Source organism: Pleurodeles waltl, chromosome 5 (genome assembly GCF_031143425.1).
Source record: "Pleurodeles waltl isolate 20211129_DDA chromosome 5, aPleWal1.hap1.20221129, whole genome shotgun sequence".
Taxonomy (NCBI): domain Eukaryota; kingdom Metazoa; phylum Chordata; class Amphibia; order Caudata; family Salamandridae; genus Pleurodeles; species Pleurodeles waltl.
The window spans coordinates 805459398-805486838 of record NC_090444.1 but is presented as its reverse complement, the minus strand read 5'-3'; the positions used below and the strand labels follow the sequence as shown (position 1 = coordinate 805486838).

General features: G+C 48.9%; 1 protein-coding gene across 1 annotated transcript in view; it reads right to left on the bottom strand.

Annotated features, from left to right (window-relative positions):
- The window catches only part of ARHGAP18 (Rho GTPase activating protein 18), a 544764-nt gene that overhangs the window by 38497 nt on the left and 478826 nt on the right, over positions 1–27441 (bottom strand). The window contains exon 12 of the mRNA XM_069234821.1: positions 19060–19206. Coding sequence (XP_069090922.1) covers positions 19060–19206 — 147 coding nt within the window. The remainder of the gene's footprint in view (positions 1–19059; positions 19207–27441) is intronic.

Genomic DNA, 27441 nt, shown 5'->3' with positions numbered 1-27441 from the left:
CCCTAATTTCATATAAAAATGTTCCAATCTGTAGGTATTTAAAGAAGTCTTTGTATGGTATGTCAAATTTCTTCCTTATTTTATTGCTTTTTGAGGATACCACAAGAGAAGAGTTGGAGAAGAAATTGCATTTAAGTCCTAGGTCAAGGCTTGGCAATTTGAATAAGGGTAAGCAATGTGGATTGTCCCAACTAGGAGTGTATACAGGATATTTAGATATGTTAGTGTACATAGAAATGCCTCCCCTAGTTTTGACAAGTTCCCATTTGAATTTAGTACGTTTTGGATGGAGCTGAGGGGTCTAAACACCGATATTGTAACAGTGATGTTGGTCAGTCAAATAAGGCATCTATACTTAAAAACATGTAGGTCCGATCTTCGCCATGTTTCATTCATTTTATTACATAATGCTACACAATAAGAAACCAGGAAGTTGTGAAGGCCCAAACTCCTGTAATTAAGGGTAGTTGTAGAAGTCAAGAGTTTTTATGTCCCCAAATGAAAGGAATAAAAAGGGCATTTATCTTCTTGAAAAGTGAGATGTGAGGTAGATCAGCAAAGCAGAGAAAAAAAGCAGAATAGTTTAGGTAACAAAATCCTTTTCATTAGGTTGACATGTTCTAATATAAAAATAGGTAATCCTTCCTATTTATTTATCATAAATGTAGAGTAAGCCATACTCCTAGATATTTAGTCTGGTGACTGCATGGTTCTTTAACAGAGTTTATTCTTCTGTTAATAGCTGTTTCTCCCGGTTTAACTTATATCATGACAATACTCCAAATGCAGTAGCAGCCTCTTTAATCGCATATGTTTTCTTAGAGTTACCAGTAGGTATAAACACATTGTGTGTATGGACTTGGATCTTGAATTCCATTTCGGGAAGCTTTTTTGGTAGAATATTGGACTGTCCAATTCACAGCTTCAAAAGAGATCCCATATATAGACCATACAGACATGGAGAGAGAGAGGGCAGCTCTTTCTAGTGTACTTGGTTATTTTGTAGGTGTTAGAGTTGAGGTCATTACATGTAACTATAACCAGTGAACATTGATGTACATCTTCTACCCACTTGTTAACTCAGGAAATCCAAACTGATACATAGCTTCTCAGATGAAGGGCCAATGAAGCAGTTTGAATGTCTTCTTAGCCTCTAAGGGGGTGGAGGGGGTGTGTCAATTACTTTTAGGCCATTTCTGGTCCCCTTGGGGGCAGGTTGACCTATTTTTATTAGGCCAATCTGCCCGCAGGGGGGCAGAAACCACCAGACACCAGGGATTTTTTTTTTTATATTATTGAATGAGGGGAGCAACCGCATTGGGCAATGGCCGCTTCACATGGGGGCAAATTATTTTTAGCCATTTCCTGCCCCCGGGAGTGGGGTGGGGGAGGCAGAAACCAGGGAAATATGTATTTTTTGTTTATTTTTTTATACATGGGGAGCGGCCCCTTGGGCAAGGGTCGCTCCCCTGGGGGGCAAATTGTATTTAGGCCATTTCTGCTCCCCCTGGGGACAGATCAGCCTATTTTTTATTAGAAACCATTAGACACCAGGAATTTTTATTTTTTTGCGTCAATTTCACGAAAGGGGAGCGACCCCTTGGGGGGGAATTTATTTTAGATCATTTGGCAGATCAGCCTATTTTTATTAGGCCGATCTGCAGGGATTGGTATGTGTGTGTGTGTTTGTTGGGGGGGGGGGTGGCAGCCCCTTGGGCAAGGGTCGCTTCCCATGGGGGCAAATTACTGTTGGCCATATCTGTCCCACTTGGGGGCAAATCAGCCTATTTGTGGAAGGCCCTTCTGCCCCCAAGGGGATGGAAAGCCCACCAGAGACGATTTTTTTTTCTCCAAAATAAGAGGGTGGGTTATGGCCATACCCCCACCCCAAATAAATGGGGCCAAAGTTGTTCTGCCCACCAGTGGGCAGATAGGACAATTACCCCTGATCCACACCCCGGGGAGGCAGAAAGTCTACTAGATGCCAAGGAATTAAAAAAGATTGTGGGGTGGTGGCTACCAACCAGTATGGGCATGGTTATGCTTCCACCCCAACTGAAGGGGGTAACAAGTATTTCAGCTCTCCCCCCGCACATTAAAACATCTTATTCCACGGCAAGCAAGAGGACATTTGATTACCTTGGGTTTTGGTTTTACGTTTGGGCCATGAGAGCTTGGTTAACTCTCAAAATCGTCCCACTTGGAATGGTGAGGGCTGCACTTTTTGGACTTTGGGACGCTGCCATGTAGAAAAATACACACGACCTAGACTCATCTGAAAACTAAACATCTGGGTGAGTCCAGGGTGGTATGCTTCACATGCACCCCGCACCATTTTCCTACCCACAATGCCCTGCAAACCTCCAACTTTACTGGAAATCACACATTTTTTCCACATTTTTGTGATGGAACTTTCCGGAATATGAAAGGAATCCACAAACTTCCTACCACCCGCATTGCCTCATCTATACCGATAAAAATTCTGCCTTACTTGTCAGCCTAAAAATGGTTTTTTTTCAAACTGCCCTTTGGGACCCACTTTGGTTCCCCCACAATTTCGACATGTTTTTGGCTCTTCCCCATCACAGGCACTTGGCCCACCTATACAAGTGAGGTATCATTTTTACCAGGAGACTGAGGGGAACATTGGGTGGTAGGAAATTTGTCCTGGTGAGGTGATCCCACACAGAAATGTGGGAAATGTGATGTTTCAGCTAAATTTGAGGTTTGCTAAGGATTACGGGTAAGAAAACACTGTGGGATGCACGCATGTCACACTGCCCTGGACTCCCTCTGGTGTCTAGTTTTCAGAAATGTTTGGGTTTGGTAGGTTTCCCTGTATGGCTGCTGAGTCCAGGACCAACCCCATCCCCCCCCCCCACACACAAAAACAGGTAGTTTTGTATTTGATAATGTTGATGTGTCCAGATAGTGTTTTGGGGCATTTCATTTCGCAAGCACTAGGACTACCCACACAAGTGAGGTACCATTTGTATTGGGAGACTTGTGGGAACGCTGGGTAGAAGGACATTTGTGGCTCTTCTCACATTCCAGAACTTTCTGTCACCGTAATGTGAGGAAAGTGCTTTTTTGGGCCAAATTTTGAGGTTTGTAGAGTATTCTGGGTAACAGAACCTCATGAGAGCCCCACAAGACACCCCATCCTGGATTCCCTTAAGTGTCTAGTTTTTAAAAATGCACAGGTTTGGTAGGCTTCCTTAGGTGCTGGCTGAGCTAGGGGGCGAAATCCACAGCTAGGCACTTTCCAAAAAACAGCTATGTTTTCTTTGGGAAAATGTGATGTGTCCACGTTGTGTTTTGGGGCATTTCCTTTTGCAGGCGCTAGGTCTACCCACACAAGTGAGATACCATTTTTATCCGGAGACATGGGGGAACGCTGGGTGGAAGGAAATTTGTGGCTCCTCTCAAATTCCAGAACTTTTTGTCACTGAAATGTGAGGAAAAAGTGTTTTGTTGGACAAATTCTGAGGTTTGGAAAGGATTCTGGGTAACATAACCTGCTGAGAGCCCCACAAGTCACCCCATCCTGGAGTCCCCTAGGTGTCTAGTTATAAAAAATGCACAGGTTTGGTTGGTGTCCCTAGGTACCAGCCAAGCTAGAGGCCAAAATCTACAGCTAGGGACTTCGTGTTTCCTGTCGTGAGCATTAGGCCTACCCATGCAAGTGAGGTACCATTTTTATCGGGAGACTTGGGGGAACACAGAATAGCACAACTAGTGTTATTGCCCCTTGTCTTTCTCCACACCTTTTTCCTTCCAAATATAAGTCAGTGTGTAAAAAAGACGTCTATTTGAGAAATGCCCTGTAATTCACATGGGCACCCCATATTTCAGAGATGTGCAAATAACCACTGCTTCTCAACACCTTAACTTGTGCCCATCTTGGAAATACAAAGGTTTTATTGATACCTATTTTTCACTCTTTATATTTCCGCAAATGAATTGCTCTATTTCTGGTATAGAATGAAAACCCATTGCAAGCTGCAGCTCATTTATTGGCTCTGGGTACCTAGGGTTCTTGATGAACCTAGAAGCCCTATATATCCCTGCAACCTTATGAGTCCAGCAGTCGTAACAGTATATTGCTTTCAAAAATCTGACATGGCATGAAAAAGTTACAGAGTAAAACATGGAGAAAAATAGCTGTTTTTTTACCTCAATTTCAATATTTTTTTTATTTCAGCTGTTATTTTCAGTAGGAAAACCTTGTAGGATTTACACAAATTACCCCTTGCTGAATTAAAAATTGTCTACTTTTCAGAAATGTTTAGCTTTCAGCATTGGTTTCCCACCCATTTCTGTCACAAACTGGAAGGAGGCTGAAAGCACAAAAAATAGTAAAAATGGGGTATGGCCAAGTAAAAAGACAAAAAACTGTGTTGAAAAATTGGGTTTTCTGATTCAAGCCTGCCTGTTCCTGATAGCTGAGAAGATGGTGATTTTAGCACCACAAACCCTTTGTTGGTGCCATTTTCAGGGAAAGAAACAGAAGCCTTTTTCTGCAGCCCTTTTTCCCATTTTTGGGGAAAGAAATAAATTTTCGCTGTATTTTGGCTAATTTCTTGGTCTCCTTCAGGGGAACCCAGAAACTCTGGGTACCTCTAGAATCCCTAGGATGTTGGGAAAAAAGGACGCAAATTTGGCTTGGGTAGCTTATGTGGACCAAACGTAATGAGGGCCTAAGCACGAACTGCTCCAAATAGACAAAAAAGGCCTGCCACCTGAGGGGGAAAAGGCCTGGCAGCGAAGGGGTTAAAGGCTTGCATTATTTGCTGGATTTAGCAGCTATGCCATTTGGTTAAGGGAACTATAAGAACAATCTCTGGAAGTATCTGCAATTTTACAATTTTGATGTTATCTTCTTGGTGCTATTGTGTCATCCTAGGTAAGGATCACTGTTGTATGAAGCTGAAAATTGCATTCTGTAAGTCAGGATTATTATGTAGAAGTGATATAGAGTTACCAGATATTGCTAGCAACAATACACATACATCTTGGGGATGCTACATCACTGATATTCCATTGTTGTGCCTACCAAAAGTCAGCGAGCTGACTAGGCATTCTGAACATAGGACAAGGTCAGATGTTGGGAACCTTACAGTAAGTGACTTGTTCTCACGAGGTACCTACATGACTTTTGAGACAGTTAGAAACCACTTTGGTTTGAATGCCAGACTGTTCTTAGCTCATTAGGCATTTCTTGGCCAGACGATCCTGATGAACTACCTATATCAAGCATAAGTTTGCAATGTCCTCACACTGGGGAATTGAACTCATGCAATGTTATATTTATGTAACTCACTGTCCGCAGCTTTTCAGATAGAGAACAGAAGCTAGATCTTCCTTCAGCAGATCTATGGGAGGATGTTTTGGCTGAAGAAGCCTGGGGCAGAACATTAGTGTTCAAAATCTGAAACCTGGAGCCCTACATTAAAAATCACCCACACTAATTAGTCAGTACACTTGTTTATTTCCTTATAAAACAGGCAAAATATATTGAGGAGCTGATGGCACTTGTCTCAAATGTTAGCAATCACGTGCCTGTTTTTAACACATGGCATGGGAATGTTGTTATATCCAATTGTTCTGGGCAGTGGTACTAAGGATAATCCAAGAGTTCACAGGGCTGAATTTATCAATAAGGCCTCTGGAGTATCTGCTGGATTATGTTCATAGGCCTAAACCGATAAAACAGATATGTAAATGTGTCAATGTGGCGTTGATAATCGATAAGAGAAATATAGCAATGGGCTGGAAAGCAAGAAAGGCTTCTTAAGCCTACAAGTGGTTGCATGATGTAGTGAGGTAGTCACAGGCAAAAGCGACTACGTTGACGGCAATGCAAAGGAAAACATCAGAGGCTCATCAGTGCACTTATGGGACATGAACCCACTTGCACTGAAAGGTACAACTAGTGAACGGCCATCCTGAAAATGTGTGATGTTTGTCTGCATGGGTGCCTGAGATTTATTTGATACACCCCTGGGTGCACTGTGCTAGTTTCAGGTTAGAGACAGGCTCAGTATATAACAAGTGACTGGTTACAGAGGGAAGGGCTCGAAGTGGGATTCAGGGTCAGTGGCTGAGAAGCTTGACCAAGCTTGTTTTTGTTATTTGTATAATGATACACTGAGTGTCTGGCATTTGAACCATCCAAGCTTTATGATCTACAAGTTATCATATGTTTCATGCACTCGCCATGGCAGTTTGCACTATAAAAAGTGATAAAGCCTAATTTGTAAAAAATGTGATATCGAGTTCACAGCAGAATACTGAAACGCATCCGCTATCCCAGGTACTGTACTGAGGTTATTCCCTTCTTTAGTAATTCTATCTAAAATAGTTTAGAGAGTCGTTGGTTGTTGTGCTTGAGCAGCCAAATTTGAGCCAATTTTCTCACCATGTTCAAATTGAAATTACTTTGAGTTGCGAAACTGGGGTACCATATCCCTAGTGATCAGTGCCTTAATCTGAGATATAATATTTTGAACGAGTTCGCCACGTTACATTACGCTGTGAACTGTAGGCATTTATTAATTGGGCATGATTCATTTCTTTTCCTCCAGCCTATCCCCTAACTGCTGTTTCCCCATTTAAGAAAGTTTCCATTTTCACTCTATTTCCTCTTCTGTTTACTCTTGAGCAAGACCATAGATAGCTGCTTTTAATGTATCACAGATTTTGACAATACTGACTGAGCCATGATTGCCAGATTAGAGTTCTTTGATGAATAATCTAGCTTCTTGAAGGTATGCCTCGTTGTGAAGAAGAACAGACAACAGAAAGCAAGTGTTCTGCCAGAAACTCCTCTAAGGAAAGCAGAAAGGGAGAAAAACAAAATTATTTGGTTTAGGTTGTCAAGTTTAACAATAATAATCCTGTATCTTCAGAGCAACAAAATGAAAACAATTCTCAAGTGTTTCCAAGTTTAAATATTTCTTATGTAAGAAAATATGATGAGACTTATTCAATAAATGACGCAGATGCTTTAAGTGATGGCACAGTGAAAAATGAAAAATGGTGCCAACACAGATCGAATGAAAATAAAATTATAAACAAAAAGATATGTACAATTGAAGTTCCACATGCCTGTACATATCTTTTTGTTTACAATTTTGTTTTCATTTGATTTGTGTTGGCACACTATTTTTTACTTTTCACGAACACCTGAACCACCTTTGTCATTTATTGAATCAGTTGCATCATATTTTCTTACATAAGAAATATTTAAACATGGAAACAATTGAGAATTGTGTTCATTTTGTTCCTTAACCCCTTCGCTGCCAGGCCTTTTCCCCCTCCTGTGCCCGGCCTTTTTTTGCCTATTTGGGGCAGTTCGCGCTTAGGCCCTCATAACTTTTTGTCCACATAAGCTAACCAAGCCAAATTTGCGTCCTTTTTTTCCAACATCCTAGGGATTCTAGAGGTACCCAGACTTTGTGGGTTCCCTTGAAGGAGGCCAAGAAATTGGCCAAAATACAGTGAAAATTTCGTTTTTTTCAAAGAAATTGGAAAAAGTGGCTGCAGAAGAAGGCTTGTGGTTTTTCCCCTGAAAATGGCATCAACAAAGGGTTTGCAGTGCTAAACTCAGCAGCTTCCCAGCTTTCAGGAACAGGCAGACTTGAATCAGAAAACCCAATTTTTCAACACAATTTTGGCATTTTACTGGGGCATACCCCATTTGTGCAATTTTTTGTGCTTTCAGCCTCCTTCCAGTCAGTGACAGGAATGGTCATGAAACCAATGCTGGATCCCAGAAACCTAAACATTTCTGAAAAGTAGACAAAATTCTGAATTCAGCAAGGGGTCATTTGTGTAGATCCTACAAGGGTTTCCTACAGAAAATAACAGCTGAAAAAGAAAAATATTGAAATTGAGGTGAAAAAACCATAAATTTTTCTCTACGTTTTACTCTGTAACTTTTCCCTGCAATGTCAGATTATCGAAAGCAATATACCGTTACGTCTGCTGGACTCCTCTGGTTGCGGGGATATATAGGGTTTGTAGGTTCATCAAGAACCCGAGGAACCCAGAGCCAATAAATGAGCTGCACCCTGCAGTGCGTTTTCATTCTATACCGGGTATACAGCAATTCATTTGCTGAAATATAAGGAGTAAAAAATTGCTATCAAGAAAACCTTTGCATTTCCAAAAAGGGCACAAGATAAGGTGTTGAGGAGCAGTGGTTATTTGCACATCTCTGAATTCCGGGGTGACCATAGTAGCACGTGAATTACAGGGAATTTCTCAAATAGATGTCTTTTTTACACACACTCCTATATTTGGAAGGAAAAAATGTAGAGAAAGACAAGGGGCAATAGTACTTGTTTTGCTAATCTATGTTCCCCCAAGTCTCCCGATAAAAATGGTACCTCACTTGTGTGGGTAGGCCTAGCACCCGCGACAGGATATGCCCCAAAACACAACGTGGACACATCACAGAAAACAGAGCTGTTTTTAGCAAAGTGACTACCTGTAGATTTTGGCCTCTAGCTCAGTCGCCACCTAGGGAAACCTACCAAACCTGTGCATTTCTGAAAACTAGAGACCTAGGGGAATCCAAGGAGGGGTGACTTGTGTGGCTCGGACCAGGTTCTGTTACCCAGAATCCTTTGCAAACCTCAAAATTTGGCTAAAAAAACACATGTTCCTCACATTTCTGTGGCAGAAAGTTCTGGAATCTGAGAGGAGCCACAAATTTCCTTCCACCCAGCGTTCCCCCATGTCTCCCAATAAAAATGATACCTCACTTGTGTGGGTAGGCCTAGCACCCGCGACAGGATATGCCCCAAAACACAACGTGGACATATCACAGAAAACAGAGCTGTTTTTAGCAAAGTGACTACCTGTAGATTTTGGCCTCTAGCTCAGCCGCCACCTAGGGAAACCTACCAAACCTGTGCATTTCTGAAAACTAGAGACCTAGGGGAATCCAAGGAGGGGTGACTTGTGTGGCTCGGACCAGGTTCTGTTACCCAGAATCCTTTGCAAACCTCAAAATTTGGCTAAAAAAACACATGTTCCTCACATTTCTGTGGCAGAAAGTTCTGGAATCTGAGAGGAGCCACAAATTTCCTTCCACCCAGCGTTCCCCCACGTCTCCCGATAAAAATGATACCTCACTTGTGTGGGTAGGCCTAGCGCCCGCGACAGGATATGCCCCAAAACACAACGTGGACATATCACAGAAAACAGAGCTGTTTTTAGCAAAGTGACTACCTGTAGATTTTGGCCTCTAGCTCAGCCGCCACCTAGGGAAACCTACCAAACCTGTGCATTTCTGAAAACTAGAGACCTAGGGAAACCAAGGAGGGGTGACTTGCGGGGCTCGGACCAGGTTCTGTTACCCAGAATCCTTTGCAAACCTCAAAATTTGGCTAAAAAAACACATGTTCCTCACATTTCTGTGGCAGAAAGTTCTGGAATCTGAGAGGAGCCACAAATTTCCTTCCACCCAGCGTTCCCCCACGTCTCCCGATAAAAATGATACCTCACTTGTGTGGGTAGGCCTAGCGCCCGCGACAGGATATGCCCCAAAACACAACGTGGACATATCACAGAAAACAGAGCTGTTTTTAGCAAAGTGACTACCTGTAGATTTTGGCCTCTAGCTCAGCCGCCACCTAGGGAAAGCTACCAAACCTGTGCATTTCTGAAAACTAGAGACCTAGGGGAATCCAAGGAGGGGTGACTTGCGGGGCTCGGACCAGGTTCTGTTACCCAGAATCCTTTGCAAATCTCAAAATTTGGCTAAAAAAACACATGTTCCTCACATTTCTGTGGCAGAAAGTTCTGGAATCTGAGAGGAGCCACAAATTTCCTTCCACCCAGCGTTCCCCCACGTCTCCCGATAAAAATGATACCTCACTTGTGTGGGTAGGCCTAGCGCCCGCGACAGGATATGCCCCAAAACACAACGTGGACATATCACAGAAAACAGAGCTGTTTTTAGCAAAGTGACTACCTGTAGATTTTGGCCTCTAGCTCAGCCGCCACCTAGGGAAACCTACCAAACCTGTGCATTTCTGAAAACTAGAGACCTAGGGGAATCCAAGGAGGGGTGACTTGCGGGGCTCGGACCAGGTTCTGTTACCCAGAATCCTTTGCAAACCTCAAAATTTGGCTAAAAAAACACATGTTCCTCACATTTCTGTGGCAGAAAGTTCTGGAATCTGAGAGGAGCCACAAATTTCCTTCCACCCAGCGTTCCCCCACGTCTCCCGATAAAAATGATACCTCACTTGTGTGGGTAGGCCTAGCGCCCGCGACAGGATATGCCCCAAAACACAACGTGGACATATCACAGAAAACAGAGCTGTTTTTAGCAAAGTGACTACCTGTAGATTTTGGCCTCTAGCTCAGCCGCCACCTAGGGAAACCTACCAAACCTGTGCATTTCTGAAAACTAGAGACCTAGGGGAATCCAAGGAGGGGTGACTTGCGGGGCTCGGACCAGGTTCTGTTACCCAGAATCCTTTGCAAATCTCAAAATTTGGCTAAAAAAACACATGTTCCTCACATTTCTGTGGCAGAAAGTTCTGGAATCTGAGAGGAGCCACAAATTTCCTTCCACCCAGCGTTCCCCCATGTCTCCCGATAAAAATGATACCTCACTTGTGTGGGTAGGCCTAGCGCCCGCGACAGGATATGCCCCAAAACACAACGTGGACATATCACAGAAAACAGAGCTGTTTTTAGCAAAGTGACTACCTGTAGATTTTGGCCTCTAGCTCAGCCGGCACCTAGGGAAACCTACCAAACCTGTGCATTTCTGAAAACTAGAGACCTAGGGGAATCCAAGGAGGGGTGACTTGCGGGGCTCGGACCAGGTTCTGTTACCCAGAATCCTTTGCAAACCTCAAAATTTGGCTAAAAATACACATGTTACTCACATTTCTGTGGCAGAAAGTTCTGGAATCTGAGAGGAGCCACAAATTTCCTTCTACCCAGCGTTCCCCCAAGTCTCCCGATAAAAATGATACCTCACTTGCGTGGGTAGGCCTAGCGCCGGCGACAGGAAACACCCCAAAGCGCAACGTGGACACATCCTAAATTTTGGAAAAAAACAGAGGTGTTTTTTGCGAAGTGCCTACCTGTAGATTTTGGCCTCTAGCTCAGCCGGCACCTAGGGAAACCTACCAAACCTGTGCATTTCTGAAAACTAGAGACCTAGGGGAATCCAAGGAGGGGTGACTTGCGGGGCTCGGACCAGGTTCTGTTACCCAGAATCCTTTGCAAACCTCAAAATTTGGCTAAAAAAACACATGTCCCTCACATTTCTGTGGCAGAAAGTTCTGGAATCTGAGAGGAGCTACAAATTTCCTTCCACCCAGCGTTCCCCCAAGTCTCCCGATAAAAATGATACCTCACTTGCGTGGGTAGGCCTAGCGCCGGCGACAGGAAACACCCCAAAGCGCAACGTGGACACATCCTAAATTTTGGAAAAAAACAGAGGTGTTTTTTGCGAAGTGGCCTACCTGTAGATTTTGGCCTCTAGCTCAGCCGGCACCTAGGGAAACCTACCAAACCTGTGCATTTCTGAAAACTAGAGACCTAGGGGAATCCAAGGAGGGGTGACTTGCGGGGCTCGGACCAGGTTCTGTTACCCAGAATCCTTTGCAAACCTCAAAATTTGGCTAAAAATACACATGTTACTCACATTTCTGTGGCAGAAAGTTCTTGAATCTGAGAGGAGCCACAAATTTCCTTCTACCCAGCGTTCCCCCAAGTCTCCCGATAAAAATGATACCTCACTTGTGTGGGTAGGACTAGCGCCCACGAAAGGGCCCAAAACACAACGTGGACACATCACATTTTTTTATAAAAAGCAGTGCCTACCTGTGGATTTTGGCCTGTAGCTCAGCCGACACCTGAGGAAACCTAGCAAACCAGTGCATTTTTGAAAACTAGAAACCCAGGGGAATCCAAGATGGGGTGACTTGCGGGGCTCTGACCAGGTTATGTTACCCAGAATCCTTTGCAAACATCAAAATTTGGCCCAAAAAACACTTTTTCCTCTCATTTCGGTGACAGAAAGTTCTGGAATCTGAGAGGAGCCACAAATTTCCTTCCACCCAGCGTTCCCCTAAGTCTCTCGATAAAAATGGTACATCACTTCTGTGGGTAGGCCTAGCGCCCACAAAAGGAAATGGCCCAAAACACAACGTGGACACAACATATTTTTTCACAGAAAACAGAGGTGTTTTTTGCAAGGTGCCTACCTGTGGTGTTTGGCCTGTAGCTCAGCCGGCCCCGGGGGGGGGGGCAGAAATGCCCTAAAATAAATTTGCCCCCCCAACCCCCACCCTCCCCCGCCGGGAGTGACCCTTGCCTACGGGGTCGCTCCCCCTGCGTGACATTGGCACCAAAAAACAAATCCCCAGTGCCTAGTGGTTTCTGCCCCCTTGGGGGCAGGTTGACCTAAACTCAGCCAATCTGCCCCCAAAGGGGGGCAGAAATGGCCTAAATACAATTTGTCCCCCAGGGGAGCGACTTTTGCCTGATGGGTCGCTCCCCATCTCTAAAAAAAAAAAACAAAGAAAAAAAAAAAGAAAAAAAAGAAAAATTCCCCTGGCGCCTAGAGGTTTCTGCCCCCCCCTCCCCGGGGGCAGATCGGCCTAATAATAGGCCGATCTGCCCCCCGGGGGGCAGAAATGGCCTAAAATAAATTTGCCCCCCCAACACCCACCCCCCCCCTGGGAGCGACCCTTGCCTACGGGGTCGCTCCCCCTGCGTGACATTGGCGCCAAAAAACAAATCCCCGGTGCCTAGTGGTTTCTGCCCCCTTGGGGGCAGGTTGACCTAAACTCAGCCAATCTGCCCCCAAGGGGGGCAGAAATGGCCTAAATACAATTTGTCCCCCAGGGGAGCGACTTTTGCCTGATGGGTCGCTCCCCATCTCTAAAAAAAAAAAAAAAAAAAAAAAAAAAAAAAAAAAATTCCCCTGGCGCCTAGAGGTTTCTGCCCCCCCCCCCCCCGGGGGCAGATCGGCCTAATAATAGGCCGATCTGCCCCCCGGGGGGCAGAAATGGCCTAAAATAAATTTGCCCCCCCAACACCCACCCCCCCCCTGGGAGCGACCCTTGCCTACGGGGTCGCTCCCCCTGCGTGACATTGGCGCCAAAAAACAAATCCCCGGTGCCTAGTGGTTTCTGCCCCCTTGGGGGCAGGTTGACCTAAACTCTGCCAATCTGCCCCCAAGGGGGGCAGAAATGGCCTAAATACAATTTGTCCCCCAGGGGAGCGACTTTTGCCTGATGGGTCGCTCCCCATCTCTAAAAAAAAAAAAAAAAAAAAAAAAAAAAAAAAAATTCCCCTGGCGCCTAGAGGTTTCTGCCCCCCCCCCCGGGGGCAGATCGGCCTAATAATAGGCCGATCTGCCCCCCGGGGGTGGCAGAAATGGCCTAAAATAAATTTGCCCCCCCAACCCCCACCCCCCCCCAGGGAGCGACCCTTGCCTACGGGGTCGCTCCCCCTGCGTGACATTGGCGCCAAAAAACAAATCCCCGGTGCCTAGTGGTTTCTGCCCCCTTGGGGGCAGATTGACCTAAAATTGGCCAATCTGCCCCCAGGGGGGCAGAAATGGTCTAAATACAATTTGCCCCCCCAGGGGAGCGACCCTTGCCTGATGGGTCGCTCCCCATCTCTAAAAAAAGAAACCAAAAAAAAAAAAAACACAAAAAAAAAATAGCCCTGGCGCCTATAGTGTTCTGCCCCCCCCCCGGGGGCAGTTCGGCCTAATAATAGGCCGATCTGTCCCCCGGGGGGGCAGAAATAACCTAAAATCAATTTGCCCCCCCAACAACCCCCCCCCTCCCCGGGAGCGACCCTTGCCTACGGGGTCGCTCCCCCTGCGTGACATTGGCGCCAAAAAACAAATCCCCGGTGCCTAGTGGTTTCTGCCCCCTTGGGGGCAGATTGACCTAAAATTGGCCAATCTGCCCCCAGGGGGGCAGAAATGGTCTAAATACAATTTGCCCCCCCAGGGGAGCGACCCTTGCCTGATGAGTCGCTCCCCATCTCTAAAAAAAGAAACAACAAAAAAAACACACAAAAAAAAAATTGCCCTGGCGCCTAGAGTGTTCTGCCCCCCCCCCGGGGGGCAGTTCGGCCTAATAATAGGCCGATCTGTCCCCCGGGGGGGCAGAAATGGCCTAAAATAAATTTGCCCCCCCAACCCCCACCCCCACCCCCCCGGGAGCGACCCTTGCCTACGGGGTCGCTCCCCCTGCGTGACATTGGTGCCAAAAAACAAATCCCCGGTGCCTAGTGGTTTCTGCCCCCTTGGGGGCAGATTGACCTAAAATTGGCCAATCTGCCCCCAGGGGGGCAGAAATGGTCTAAATACAATTTCCCCCCCCAGGGGAGCGACCCTTGCCTGATGGGTCGCTCCCCATCTCTAAAAAAAGAAACAACAACAACAAAAAACACAAAAAAAAAATTGCCCTGGCGCCTAGAGTGTTCTGCCCCCCCCCCCCGGGGGCAGTTCGGCCTAATAATAGGCCGATCTGTCCCCCGGGGGGGCAGAAATGGCCTAAAATAAATTTGCCCCCCAATCCTCACCCCCACCCCCCCCCCCCCCCGGAGCGACCCTTGCCTACGGGGTCGCTCCCCCTGCGTGACATTGGCGCCAAATACAAATCCCCGGTGCCTAGTGGTTTCTGGGGCAGATTGACCTAAAATTGGCCAATCTGCCCCCAGGGGGGCAGAAATGGTCTAAATACAATTTGCCCCCCCAGGGGAGCGACCCTTGCCTGATGGGTCGCTCCCCATCTCTAAAAAAAGAAACAACAAAAAAAAAAAACACAAAAAAATAATTGCCCTGGCGCCTAGAGTGTTCTGCCCCCCCCCCCCCCCGGGGGCAGTTCGGCCTAATAATAGGCCGATCTTTCCCCCGGGGGGGCAGAAATGGCCTATAATAAATTTGCCCCCCCAACCCCCCCCCCCCCCCCCGGGAGCGACCCTTGCCTACGGGGTCGCTCCCCCTGCGTGACATTGGCGCCAAAAAACAAATCCCCGGTGCCTAGTGGTTTCTGCCCCCTTGGGGGCAGATTGACCTAAAATTGGCCAATCTGCCCCCAGGGGGGCAGAAATGGTCTAAATACAATTTGCCCCCCCAGGGGAGCGACCCTTGCCTGATGGGTCGCTCCCCATCTCTAAAAAAAGAAACAACAAAAAAAAAAAACACAAAAAAAAAATTGCCCTGGCGCCTAGAGTGTTCTGCCCCCCCCCGGGGGCAGTTCGGCCTAATAATAGGCCGATCTGTCCCCTGGGGGGGCAGAAATGGCCTAAAATAAATTTGCCCCCCCAACCCCCACCCCCACCCCCGGGAGCGACCCTTGCCTACGGGGTCGCTCCCCCTGCGTGACATTGGCGCCAAAAAACAAATCCCCGGTGCCTAGTGGTTTCTGCCCCCTTGGGGGCAGATTGACCTAAAATCGGCCAATCTGCCCCCAGGGGGGCAGAAATGGTCTAAATACAATTTGCCCCCCAGGGGAGCGACCCTTGCCTGATGGGTCGCTCCCCATCTCTAAAAAAAAAAAGAAAAAAAAAAAAAAAACACAAAAAAAAAATTTGCCCTGGCGCCTAGAGGTTTCTTCCCCCCCTGGGGGCAGATCGGCCTAATAATAGGCCGATCTGCCCCCAGGGGGGGGCAGAAAAGGCCTTCCCAAAAAATTGCCCCCCCTGGGAGCGACCCTTGCCAAAGGGGTCGCTTTGTTGCGTGACATTCGCGCGCAAAAACAAACTCCCTGGTGTCTAATGGTTTCTGCCCCCCTTGGGGGCAGATTGGCCTTATCAAAATAGGCCAATCTGCCCCCAAGGGGGGCAGAAATGGCCTAAATATATATTGCCCCGTAGGGGAGCGACCCTTGCCTAAGGGATCGCTCCCCACCTAAAAAAAAAGAATTCATCACAAAAAAAAAAAAAAAAAAAAAAGGTCCCTGGTGCCTAGAGGTTTCTGCCCCCCCTGGGGGCAGATCGGCCTAATAATAGGCCAATCTGCCCCCAGGGGGGGCAGAAAAGGCCTTCCTAAAAAAATGCCCCCCTGGGAGCGACCCTTGCCCAAGGGGTCGCTCCCTTTTGCCAATTTCAAGAAAAGAAAAAAAAATCCCTGGTGTCTAGTGGGGTTTCAAAAGCCGGATTGCAAGCAATCCGGCTTTTGAAACCTGTGAGAGACTTCAAAGGGAAGGAAATACATTTCCTTCCCTTTGAAGCCTCTCGGGGCCTCCCCCATGGGATTGAAAAAGAAATGCAAAAGCATTTCTTTTTCAATCGCGCTGGAAGCTCTGCTTCCAGCGCGATGGGGGAGACCCTGTGACTAATCAGCGCGCGCTCGCGCGCTGAGACACAGGGGGGGTTGGGGGGGGTCGGGGGTGGGAGGGGAAGGGCTTCCCCTTCCATCCCTGACTTGGGGGGTGGGGGGGGAACCCCACAGAGGGAGCGAGAGCGCTCCCTCTGGGCTCTGTGCACAGGACGTAATGGTTACGTCCTGGGCACAGCAGCACTGTGCCTCAGGACGTAACCATTACGTCCTGGGCACAGAAGGGGTTAAAAGATACTGAATTATTATTGTTACTTGAAACCACCATACAATTTTGTTTTTTTCCTTCCCCTTTCCTTAGAGGAGGTACCAGCAGCACACTTGCTTTCTGTTGTATGTATAATCCTTGTTCTGTGGATAACAGGGTGCCCCATTTTTAGGCTACTTCGTTGTGAAGTAGAGCTTTAAAAAAAAACAGACCATACAGAATTATATGGGTTTTAAGTCCTAGCTCTATAATCAGAGATAGAGGCACACAGACCCATACCCATGGTGGGCCCAAGTGAACTGCGATGTTGCTGGCTTGCGTTTTATTATCATCAATTCTGGAGTACTGAGAATGAAAAACAGAAAAAAAGTAAAAACTCTAGCATCTGAGTTACTCCATCTTCATGCATCAATCATATCTAAATCATCAATGAAATGATGTCTTGTCTTCTTCTTGGCATCTTAAGACATCGTTTGGTGTTTGCAGCAACCTTATTAGGACAATGTATGCAATTAACGTTTCTTGTACTAATATTCTGTATCTTGCTTACAATCCAATTATAACTCACCTACCTACAGGATCGGACATATTATAAATAACTCAATAGTTGAAAATTAGAAGGGCAGTGCCTTTAAAAGAAGAATTCGAGGAACATCCATAGAAATCTCGCTAATCTCACATATAATGATCTAACCTGGTGTGCCATAAATACAAGCTATACGGGACTTACATCTTTGCACTTTCATTTTCATTCTAATTTGTTTTGCCCCTGCATTCAGTCCCTTAATATTAAAGGTAATAACTCTAGTTGATGCATCACAAAACAGGGAGATCATCACTATATTCTTTTCTATATCACCATATCTAGTTTTCTCCCATCCACCCTCCCTTCTATAGCCCATATCTCTTATCAAGCACCTCTTAACTATTTCTCTTATTATCCATTTCTTCCCTCCTTCCTTTGAGCTGCTTTCGTCTCTCCCCGACTAATGGGGTCCTCGAGCTGTTTGATGGGTCCCAACTTCCCAATTTATTTGGATGAATAAAGTCACATCCAGACAACATGGTTGGCCCTTCCTTCCACCCACCTCTCCCAAACAGTGTTACTTGAGAGAAATAAAATCAATAATTACCGACATTTTCTATGGTGCACAAGGGGAGTTTTGTAAAGAAATTAATTGTTGAGCTTCTGAGGGGTCCAAAAATACAATAAAGGAGCCCTGCCAATTCATTTTGAGTATTGCATCCTTCAATGTCATAGGAATAGAGAATACTTGACATTTTGGAATCAGGGCTTGTAGGCCACAATGGTGTATGGCAGTCTCCCAAGCCAGGACCAGACATTTGGAAAACGAATCCTTGTTTAATAGCAAACAAATCGTTTCCTCTGCCAGGCAGTAATAAGAACTGATACCTTGATTTTTAAATCCTGGGAGAAGACAAAGCTAGGCCAAGGCTTATCACTAGGTATAGGTGGGCTTGCAAGTATACCCTGTGTATTCTAGCACTCAACAAATTGGGTGCCAGGAGGGCAGCATAGAGTTCTTCTGCTAGGCTCTCTTTTAATAGTTTACTTACCTATACAGTAATATCTTGGGTGTTGCTCTATAGTCCTTTCGGTACTCCTACTATCCTCACATTGGAGCGTTGGAATTGCTTCACTAGACTGTCACATTTGTGAGTTAGTATTTTGATTGGTGAAGCATGCTTGACTTCTGTAATCTTCATAGGGGGAACCAAACTGGATATTCTATAAACAGTGGCAAGGTGGATTTCCATGAAAGTCCACAGTCTTTCATCTAGTGCTTCCGCTTCTCTTACCCATCTTTTCCATTTTTGGGCACTGTTCTATTTAGACCCTCTGAATTATCATAATTTCCTTCAAATACTTTTAAACATTAACCTTACTGGAGTAGGTTGATAAATTAGGTCACTGAGGTCTATGATACCAGCATCTATCTGTGTGGGCTAATTATGGAGTAAAAGAAAAAAAGGTCTGCTGTGAGATCTTTGTGAGTTTTACCTTCTTACTGTTCTTAATATCTAGGTATTCAGAAGAGGCAGCTGACAAGCTATATCTGTTGGAGTAGAGGACCTGTATGTCTGCTTCTGCCTTTACTCCTACAGCCGCCAGGACGTATTCCACATACTGATGCTGGCCTGACATATACAGATCATGAGCATCACGTTCGTGAATATTTCTCTTAATATAGTCAGTCTGTTGAGGAATCTTGATATCACATCACGGTTTTTCAACTGGCCTGAGCTGATAAGTCCAGCTCGGAGGCATTAACTCACCAGAGAGGTTTGCAAGATTTTAACTTTTTATAGTACACATATTTGACAAACATTTTAATCATTATGCCCAACATCTCTTCACTACTAACCCGTGCTATCCATCCTGTTTTGCTTTCTTGCAATGTAATCGTTGCTGTTCTTATCTTATCAAGGGGCATTGCAGCATCAAAGTAGAGCAGTAAAACATAGACGCCAGTCATTAATCATTTACCTCACAAATATTCTTGTCTGGTTTGTCATATTTTTCTCTGTCATAGGCCATTTTCTTCAGCAGTTTTTTCATGGCTTTTTCCTTTGTTTGCTTCCGCTGGTTCTCTATGTTTTGCTGTCTTACTTGAGTCACGATGAATTTTGGAATCTAAATATAGAATCCATTGTATCCAAGTGTCACAAATGAAAAAGAGAAATGGAAAACTATAGTTAGTACATGTTCTTCTGTTAAGGTCAGCAAGAAAAGATCAAGAATACAGGGGTGATAGTCATATCAACAAGGCTCAAATGCAGTTTAGGGCACTGCTCTTCAGTTTTGGAAAAGAATAATAATATACTGATAGAATGAGTCAGCCAGTTCGATTACTTGGGGATCAGATTAGCAGACGACCAACAATGTTCAGCACAAATTGGAAAGAGTGCCTCTGTCCTTCGGCAGAGGTCAGCAGTGATTGGGAAGAAAATTAAAGACTCTTTAGAGGGGGAAATCTTGCCGGCTATCACTGTATATAAGGCTGAGGCAGTGGCAGCCTCAACCTATGGTGCCGAGCTTTGGGGCCACTGTAACTCCAGGAGTCTGACATTGGGTGAAAACCGATTCATATGTGTTTAACACATGCTTTATTCGATCAATCAATCATCAAAGCGAATGTACAATAATAAAGAATAAAATAGAACTAAAACCAATAGTAATAATATTATAGAACATAAATGAAGGTTATTTTAAAACATGGATTCCTAAAAGCATAGTCTAATTAAAATTCTCAGTACACATAATACACATAGGGGGTCATTCTGACCTCGGCGGTAAAAGGCCCTTACCGCCGGTCAGAAGTCCGCCATTCTACCGCCGCGGCCGCGGTAATCCGCCACGGTCATTCTGACCACCAACTGTGAAACCGCCAAAAACCAGACATCCAAGGAAGGCCGCCGCATCAGCGGGCCGTGGAAAACTGGAGATGACCAAACCTCCACCGTCACGCCAACACAAACACGCCCATGCCATTCTGACCCACGAATCCACGCGGCGGTCTTTCAACCGCGGTATTCCATTGGCGGTACACACCGCCGCGCTCAAAATACACACACAGCTCCAAAACACAGCCACATTGGACAATTTGAAATACACACACCTGACACACATACAAACAACACTCCCACACATCCAATCAACTATAAAACACACACCCACATCACCCACAAACCCCCACTAGCTGGAAATCGGAGAGAAGGCGATAGAGATAGAGATAGAGAAAGCGAGCACAGCAATTGAAAACCCCAACACACACAGGAACCCAACTTCATCACCCACACCACATTTACGCACACATCACCACATATCACCACGCACATCACCCCAAACACCACCCCACACCTCATCCACACCACCCCATGGCACCCCAAAGACACCCCAGGTTCTCGGACCAAGAACTCAGGGTCATGGTGGAGGAAATTATAAGGGTTGAGCCCCAGCTCTTCGGCACACAGGTGCAGCACACCACTATAGCAAGGAAGGCTGAGCTATGGCAAAGGATCGTAGACAGGGTCAACGCTGTGGGACAGCATCCCAGAAATCGGGAAGATATCAGAAGCGATGGAACGACCTACGGGGGAAGGTGCGCTCGATGGTGTCGCGACACAACATCGCTGTGCAGAAGACTGGCGGCGGACCCCCACCCACTCCACCCCAATTCACAGCATGGGAGCAAGAGGTAGTAAACATCCTGCATCCTGATGGCCTCGCTGGAGTACACGGAGGAATGGACTCTGGTAAGTCGAATCTTAACTACTTCACCCCCCCCCCCCCCCCAACCACCAGCATGCCAACCCCCCCCCACCCCCAATCTCAACCCCCCAGCACACAACCTCCCTGCCAATGTCTCACCAGCACAACCCACCCTAAACAACACCAACCCCTGAATGCCAACACAAACCATAGACAGCCACCACCAAAGCATGACCATTGCACATACCCATACACGCCCCCCCCCCCCACCACCCTCACAACACCTCCCACAAGGGAATGCCAGCACTGGGGGACAAGGGCACTCAAAATGCACGCCATGGCACACACAGAAACAATAACCATACTCGTTTACCCCTGCAGGGCCCGAACGCCAACACACCGCCACGGAGGGTCCAGATTTGTCCATCCCACCCCCAGAACAGGCCCCCAGCGAGGACAGCAGCTCTGTCGACCTAGAACCTGATGACCAGCCCGGACCATCGGGGACCTCTGGACAGTCGGTTCCCCACACACAGACACAGGCCACAGCAGACCCAACCCCCTCTGGGAACACCAGCACAGCGGGCCCATGCCTCTGTCTCCAGGACGCGTCAAGCAGCGGTGTGTCCGCCACTACAGGGCACCCAGGCTGACCCAACACCCCAACAACAACAGGGACCTGGGGGCAGTGGTAGTGGGCACACCGTCCAGGGGACAGAGGCCCGGGGAAACAGGGCAACTGGGAGGGCTGCTGTGTGACGGGGGGGGAGGACAGGCCCAGGGAACCCACTCTCCAAGAGGCCCTCACCACCATCATGGGAGCATACCATCACTCCCAGGAGACGATGGCGACGGTACTGGCCAGGTTCACCGAGATCCAGGCACAGCAGGAGGAACGCTACATGGGGTTCAGCAATGAACTCAGGAACATCGCTACCGCTATGGGGACCATAGTCCAGGCCCTCAACCGTATAGAAACCACATTGCGGGACCATGTGGCACCACAAAGGGCCCCTGTCACCAGCCAGGAACAGCCTACCACCTCCGCCGGCGCTAGTGGTCAGGAGGCCCCCACAGAACGACGGCCCACCAGAACCCCACCTCCTGCTGAAGAACAACCACCCCGCAAGAGGAACCTGAGATCTCACAGGAAGACAGAGTAGGATGCCAAGACCCCCGCCAGCATAAGATACCCCCTGATGTCATCCCACTGTCCCACAGTGTCACCCTGTCCAACCTTGAACTGCCCCTGCTCCATCCTTCCACAGGCATATGGAAAATGCACCTGTGAAACTGAGAACTGGACTCTGCCATGGACATAACTCCACCCTCACCCATCACCGTTTTAATATCATGTACCAATATCTAGCACTAAAAATAAATCACTCATTGCACTGAAATCATTCAGGAGTCAGCCTGTATTATTTACAAATGTATAACACATTACTGATCAATAATGTTCTGTTATTTTTGTGATGACAACATACCGATGTCAATAAGCATTAGTCCATGGGCTAACCAAGCAGAAGTCACGCAGTGGGTCATACAGCACTGAAAAGGGAAGGGAAAATCAAACATCAGTTTAAAAGAACTGGGGGGAAATACACAAAGTAAAGATGCAGGGGGCTTTCAGTAAATGTTAAATGGCGTGGGTGATTCTTACCTGTGTGCTAATGAAAATACTGTTGGATAACTCTGTCCCTGTTGTCTGGGTCGTCCTCTTCGTCTTCCTCCTCTTCACTCTCCGCAGGCTCCACAGCTGCTTCAACACCACCATCTGGACCATCCTCCTGCAGGAAAGGCACCTGACGTCGCAATGCCAGATTGTGAAGCATACAGCAGGCCACGATGATCTGGCACACCTTCTTTGGTGAGTACATCAGGGATCCCCCTGTCATATGCAGGCACCTAAACCTGGCCTTCAGGAGGCCAAAGGTTCTTTCTATGATCCTCCTAGTTCGCCCATGGGCCTCATTGTACCGTTCCTCTGCCCTGGTCCGGGGATTCCTCACTGGGGTCAATAGCCAAGGCAGGTTGGGGTAACCAGAGTCACCAATTAGCCACACACGTTGTCTCTGTAGCTGTTCCATCACATAAGGGATGCTGCTATTACGCATCACATACGCGTCATGCACTGACCCAGGGAACTTGGCATTCACATGGGAGGTGTACTGGTCAGCCAAACAGACCACCTTGACGTTCATAGAATGGTAACATTTCCTGTTTCTGTACACCTGCTCATCGTCTTTTGGGGGTACTAAAGCCACATGGGTCCCATCAATGGCACCAATTATGTTGGGGATATGTCCAAGGGCATAAAAATCACCCTTCACAGTGGCCAAATCAACCTCCTCAGGGAATACAATGTAGCTCCGCATGTGTTTCGTCAGGGCAGACAACACTCTAGACAAAATTTTTGAAAACATAGGCTGAGACATTCCAGATGACATGGCCACTGTTGTCTGGAATGAGCCACTTGCCAAAAAATGGAGGACTGACAGAACCTGCACCCGCCTGTGGGTTGGCGGATGGGGGACATCAGGGCTGGCTCCAGCTGGGCACACAGTTCATGTATAGTGGCTCGGTCAAGTCGGTATCGTAGTATGATATGGCGTTCTTCCATTGTCGACAGGTCCACCAGTGGTCGGTACACGCAAGGATTCATCCTTCTCCTCGCAAGTCCCAGCGGACGGTGCCTAGGAAGGACAACATGGAGCACAGAGTCAAGCAAATCACAGGTACGTTCACCACAGCATGCCCAGCACACGATTATCTATGTATTGAAAGGCGTGTATGTGTGGCAATGCAAGGCCTAGGCCTGTGTGACGCAGTACAAATTATGCCATGTGGGCCCTTGAAATGGCGGCTGCCTGACCTGTGAAGTGGGACAATGGGATGTGAGGTCAATGCGCTGGCGTGGCACACCGTGGCGGTAGGCGGTCGAAGACCGCTATACGAAGCCGCATTGGTTAACATTGAAGCCCATGGGTTTCAGGAGCCAATGACGAGGTGCGCTGGCGGTCGCGGTACGCACCGCCGCGGGCGTGACCGCCATTTTCTATCTGCTTAATCACTCAAGACCTGATCATCCACAGGAGAGGACCTATACTGCAAGTGCTGCTGTGACCTCGGTCTGGAAGTGACAATGGCTGCTGCGACTGGGGAAAGGGCCCCTGCCTTCACGTCTGAGGAGTTGGAGAAACTTGTGGATGGGGTCCTCCCCCAGTATGCGTTACTCTACGGTCCTCCAGACCAACAGGTAAGTACACTGGGTGCACATTGAATGGCCTATGCCTGTGTGGAGTGGGGTGGATGTAAGTTGGTGGGGTGGGGGGCGAATGAGGAGTGCAACGCACGACAGATGAGAGCATGTGCCATATGGCAAGGTTGGGGAGGGGGGGCCAATCACATCTAACATGCAGAAAATTGATGAATTTTTCCTTCCCACCCTGTACATGTCAAATAGGTCAGCGCCTATCAGAAAGTGGACATTTGGCGTGCCATCGCCAAGGAAGTCCGGGCCCTGGGGGTCCACGTCAGACGGGGCACCCACTGCCGCAAGAGGTGGGAGGACATCCGCCGCGGGACCAGGAAGACCGCTGAGTCACTGCTGGGGATGGCCTCCCAACCTAGGAGGGGTGCCAGTCGTACCCTGACCCCCCTGATGTCCCGGATCCTGGCGGTGGCCTACCCTGATTTGGATGGGCGCTTGAGGACATCACAGCAGACACAAGGGGGTGAGTATCAGCACATTCTGCTATCTTTCTGCGCAGTGGAGGCGTCTGGGTGGGGGAGGAGGGTTGTGGGTGACATTAGGCCAGGGCGCTTTCTGTAGTGTAGTCCTCTCCTTTAGGCATGGCCCTGTGCTCCCGGCCCCCACCTCTGTAGGGTGACAAGTACAGCTATCGATGGTCCAGCATCACACATGTGCGCGTTTGTCGTCTCTAGACCTGTTGTCCTAGTCAGAAGTACTGAGTAGTGTACCCCGAATGCGCGGCTTAGTGCATGAGGCTCCTGTGTCTGTCCTCTCCGCCAACGGTGTTGACATTGCATGCACTCAACCTGGTCTTCGTTTTTCTCCCCCCACCCTTCTTCTTCATCTTCTTGTGCATGTGTGCATTAGCATCATCAGGCGGAGGAGAATTGGCATCGGAGCACGAGGGAGCTGCAAGTCACAAGGCCCCGATGGGCCCAGGAACAGACACCAAGGGCAGCAGTGATCCGGAGGGCGAGGGGAGCACCACAACGGGGACCGGTGGTGACACCAGCGACACCGACACGTCCTCGGATGGGAGCTCCCTAGCGGTGGCGGCAACATCCGGGCCCCCCGCCTCTACAGGTACAGCCGCCACCCAGCGCACCAGCCCCGCCCTCCCAGCAGCCCCTCAGCCTACGCTCCGTGCCCGCTGGCCCAGGAAGGCGGGCGTCTCCTTCGCCCCAGGCACCTCAGCCCCTGCCCCTGTCACCCCTGCTGCCCTCAGTGAGGAGGTCATTGACCTCCTTCAGACCATCATTGTTGGGCAGACTACCCTTTTGAATGCCATCCAGGGGGTAGAAAGGGAGGTGCATCGGAGCAATGCCTACCTGGAGGGCATTCATTCGGGTCAGGCTGCCCATCAACGATCGTTCAATGCTCTGGCCTCAGCACTGACGGCAGCCATTGTCCCTGTTTCCAGCCTCCCTCTTCTGACTGCCTCCACCCTGTCTCTGTCTCCTGTTCCTCAGCCTATCCCATCCACACCATCAGACCAGCCTGCACACACCTCAACACCCAAGGGCAGCTCATCCAGACACAAGCACCACAGAACCCACAAGCATTCACGCAAGCAACACCCAGATGCAGACATTCCAACAGTCACTACCACCTCTGTGTCCCCCTCCTCCTCGTCTCCCTCCTCCCTCCCTGTGACGTCTACACTCACACCTGCATGCACACCACCATCAGCCAGTGCTTCCATCACCAGCACACCCTCCAGTACAGTCCGCACACGTGCAGTCACCACCCCCACTACCATTTACACGTCCCCTGTGTCCTCTTCCACTGTGTCTGTCACCCCCTCTTCCAAGACACACAAACGCAGGCAGACACCCACCCAACAGCCATCCACCTCACGACAGCCTCCAGCACAAGCACCTGCACCCAAAGACAGCACACCTGACTCTCCTACAACCACATCCTCTTCCTCCACTCCCATCACCACTTCTCCTACCCTTTACCTTGGTCCTAAAAAACTTTTCCTCGCTAATCTTAACCTCTTTCCCTCCCATGACCCACCCCCTCCATCTGCAAAGAGTCCCAAGAGCACCTCAGCCACCACCAGCCCAGCTTCGAGTGTCACTGTGGTGCATGGGTTCTGGAGTCCACCCTTTGCCAGCAGTGACAATTCAATCAGCAGCAAGGGGACAGCCAGCCCCCCCCCAGGCAAGAGGACCAGGAAACTAAAGGGCCGCCGTGAGAGGACTGACACGGCTGCCCCCAAGGAGCAAAGTTCGCCCACTTCACCAGCCACAACATCTAGGGGAGGCAAGGGCCCGAGAGCCCCATCTAAGGAGCGAAAGGGCAGCAGGGCGGAGAAGTCAGCCAGCAGGAGCGCGGAGCAGGAGGGCCCCACAAGCCCCATCCCGGGTGTTAGGGAGGACACCAAAGGGCCCAGGACTCCATCACCGAAGGGTCCAGCAACAGCACGGTCGGAGGGCGACTGAGCAGGGAGTCCAGGCCAGGTCTGGCTCCCTTGACTTACTGGACGAGCACCGCTGAACAGGGCCCCGCCGTGCAGAAGAGCACCGCTGAACAGGGCCCCGCCGTGCAGAAGAGCACCGCTGAAGAGGGCCCCGCCGTGCAGAACAGCACCGCTGAAGAGGGCCCCTCCGTGCAGAAGAGCACCGCTGAAGAGGGCCCCGCCGTGAAGAAGAGCACCGCTGAAGAGGGCCCCGCCGTGAAGAAGAGCAACGCTGAAGAGGGCCCCGCCGTGAAGAAGAGCACCGCTGAAGAGGGCCCCGCCGTGAAGAAGAGCACCGCTGAAGAGGGCCCCGCCGTGAAGAAGAGCACCGTTGAACAGGGCCCCGCCGTGCAGAAGAGCACCACTGAAGAGGGCCCCGCCGTGCAGAAGAGCACCGCTGAAGAGGGCCCCGCCGTGCAGAAGAGCACCACTGAAGAGGGCCCCGCCGTGCAGAAGAGCACCGCTGAACAGGGCCCCGCCGTGAAGAAGAGCACCGCTGAACAGGGCCCCGGCGTGTAGAAGAGCACCGCTGAACAGGGCCCCGCCGTGCAGAAGCGCACCGCTGAAGAGGGCCCTGCCGTGCAGAAGCGCACCGCTGAACAGGGCCCCGCCGTGCAGAAGAGCACCGCTGAAGAGGGCCCCGCCGTGCAGAAGAGCACCGCTGAAGAGGGCCCCGGCGTGAAGAAGAGCACCGCTGAAGAGGGCCCCGCCGTGAAGAAGAGCACCGCTGAACAGGGCCCTTCCTGTCAAGCACCGCTCCGCTGGGCCCCGCCGTCTCAAGCACCGCTCCGCTGGGCCCTTCCTGTCAAGCACCGCTCCGCTGGGCCCCGCCGTCTCAAGCGCCGCTCCGCTGGGCCCCGCCGTCTCAAGCGCCGCTCCGCTGGGCCCTTCCCGTCAAGCACCGCTCCGCTGGGCCCCGCCGTCTCAAGCACCGCTC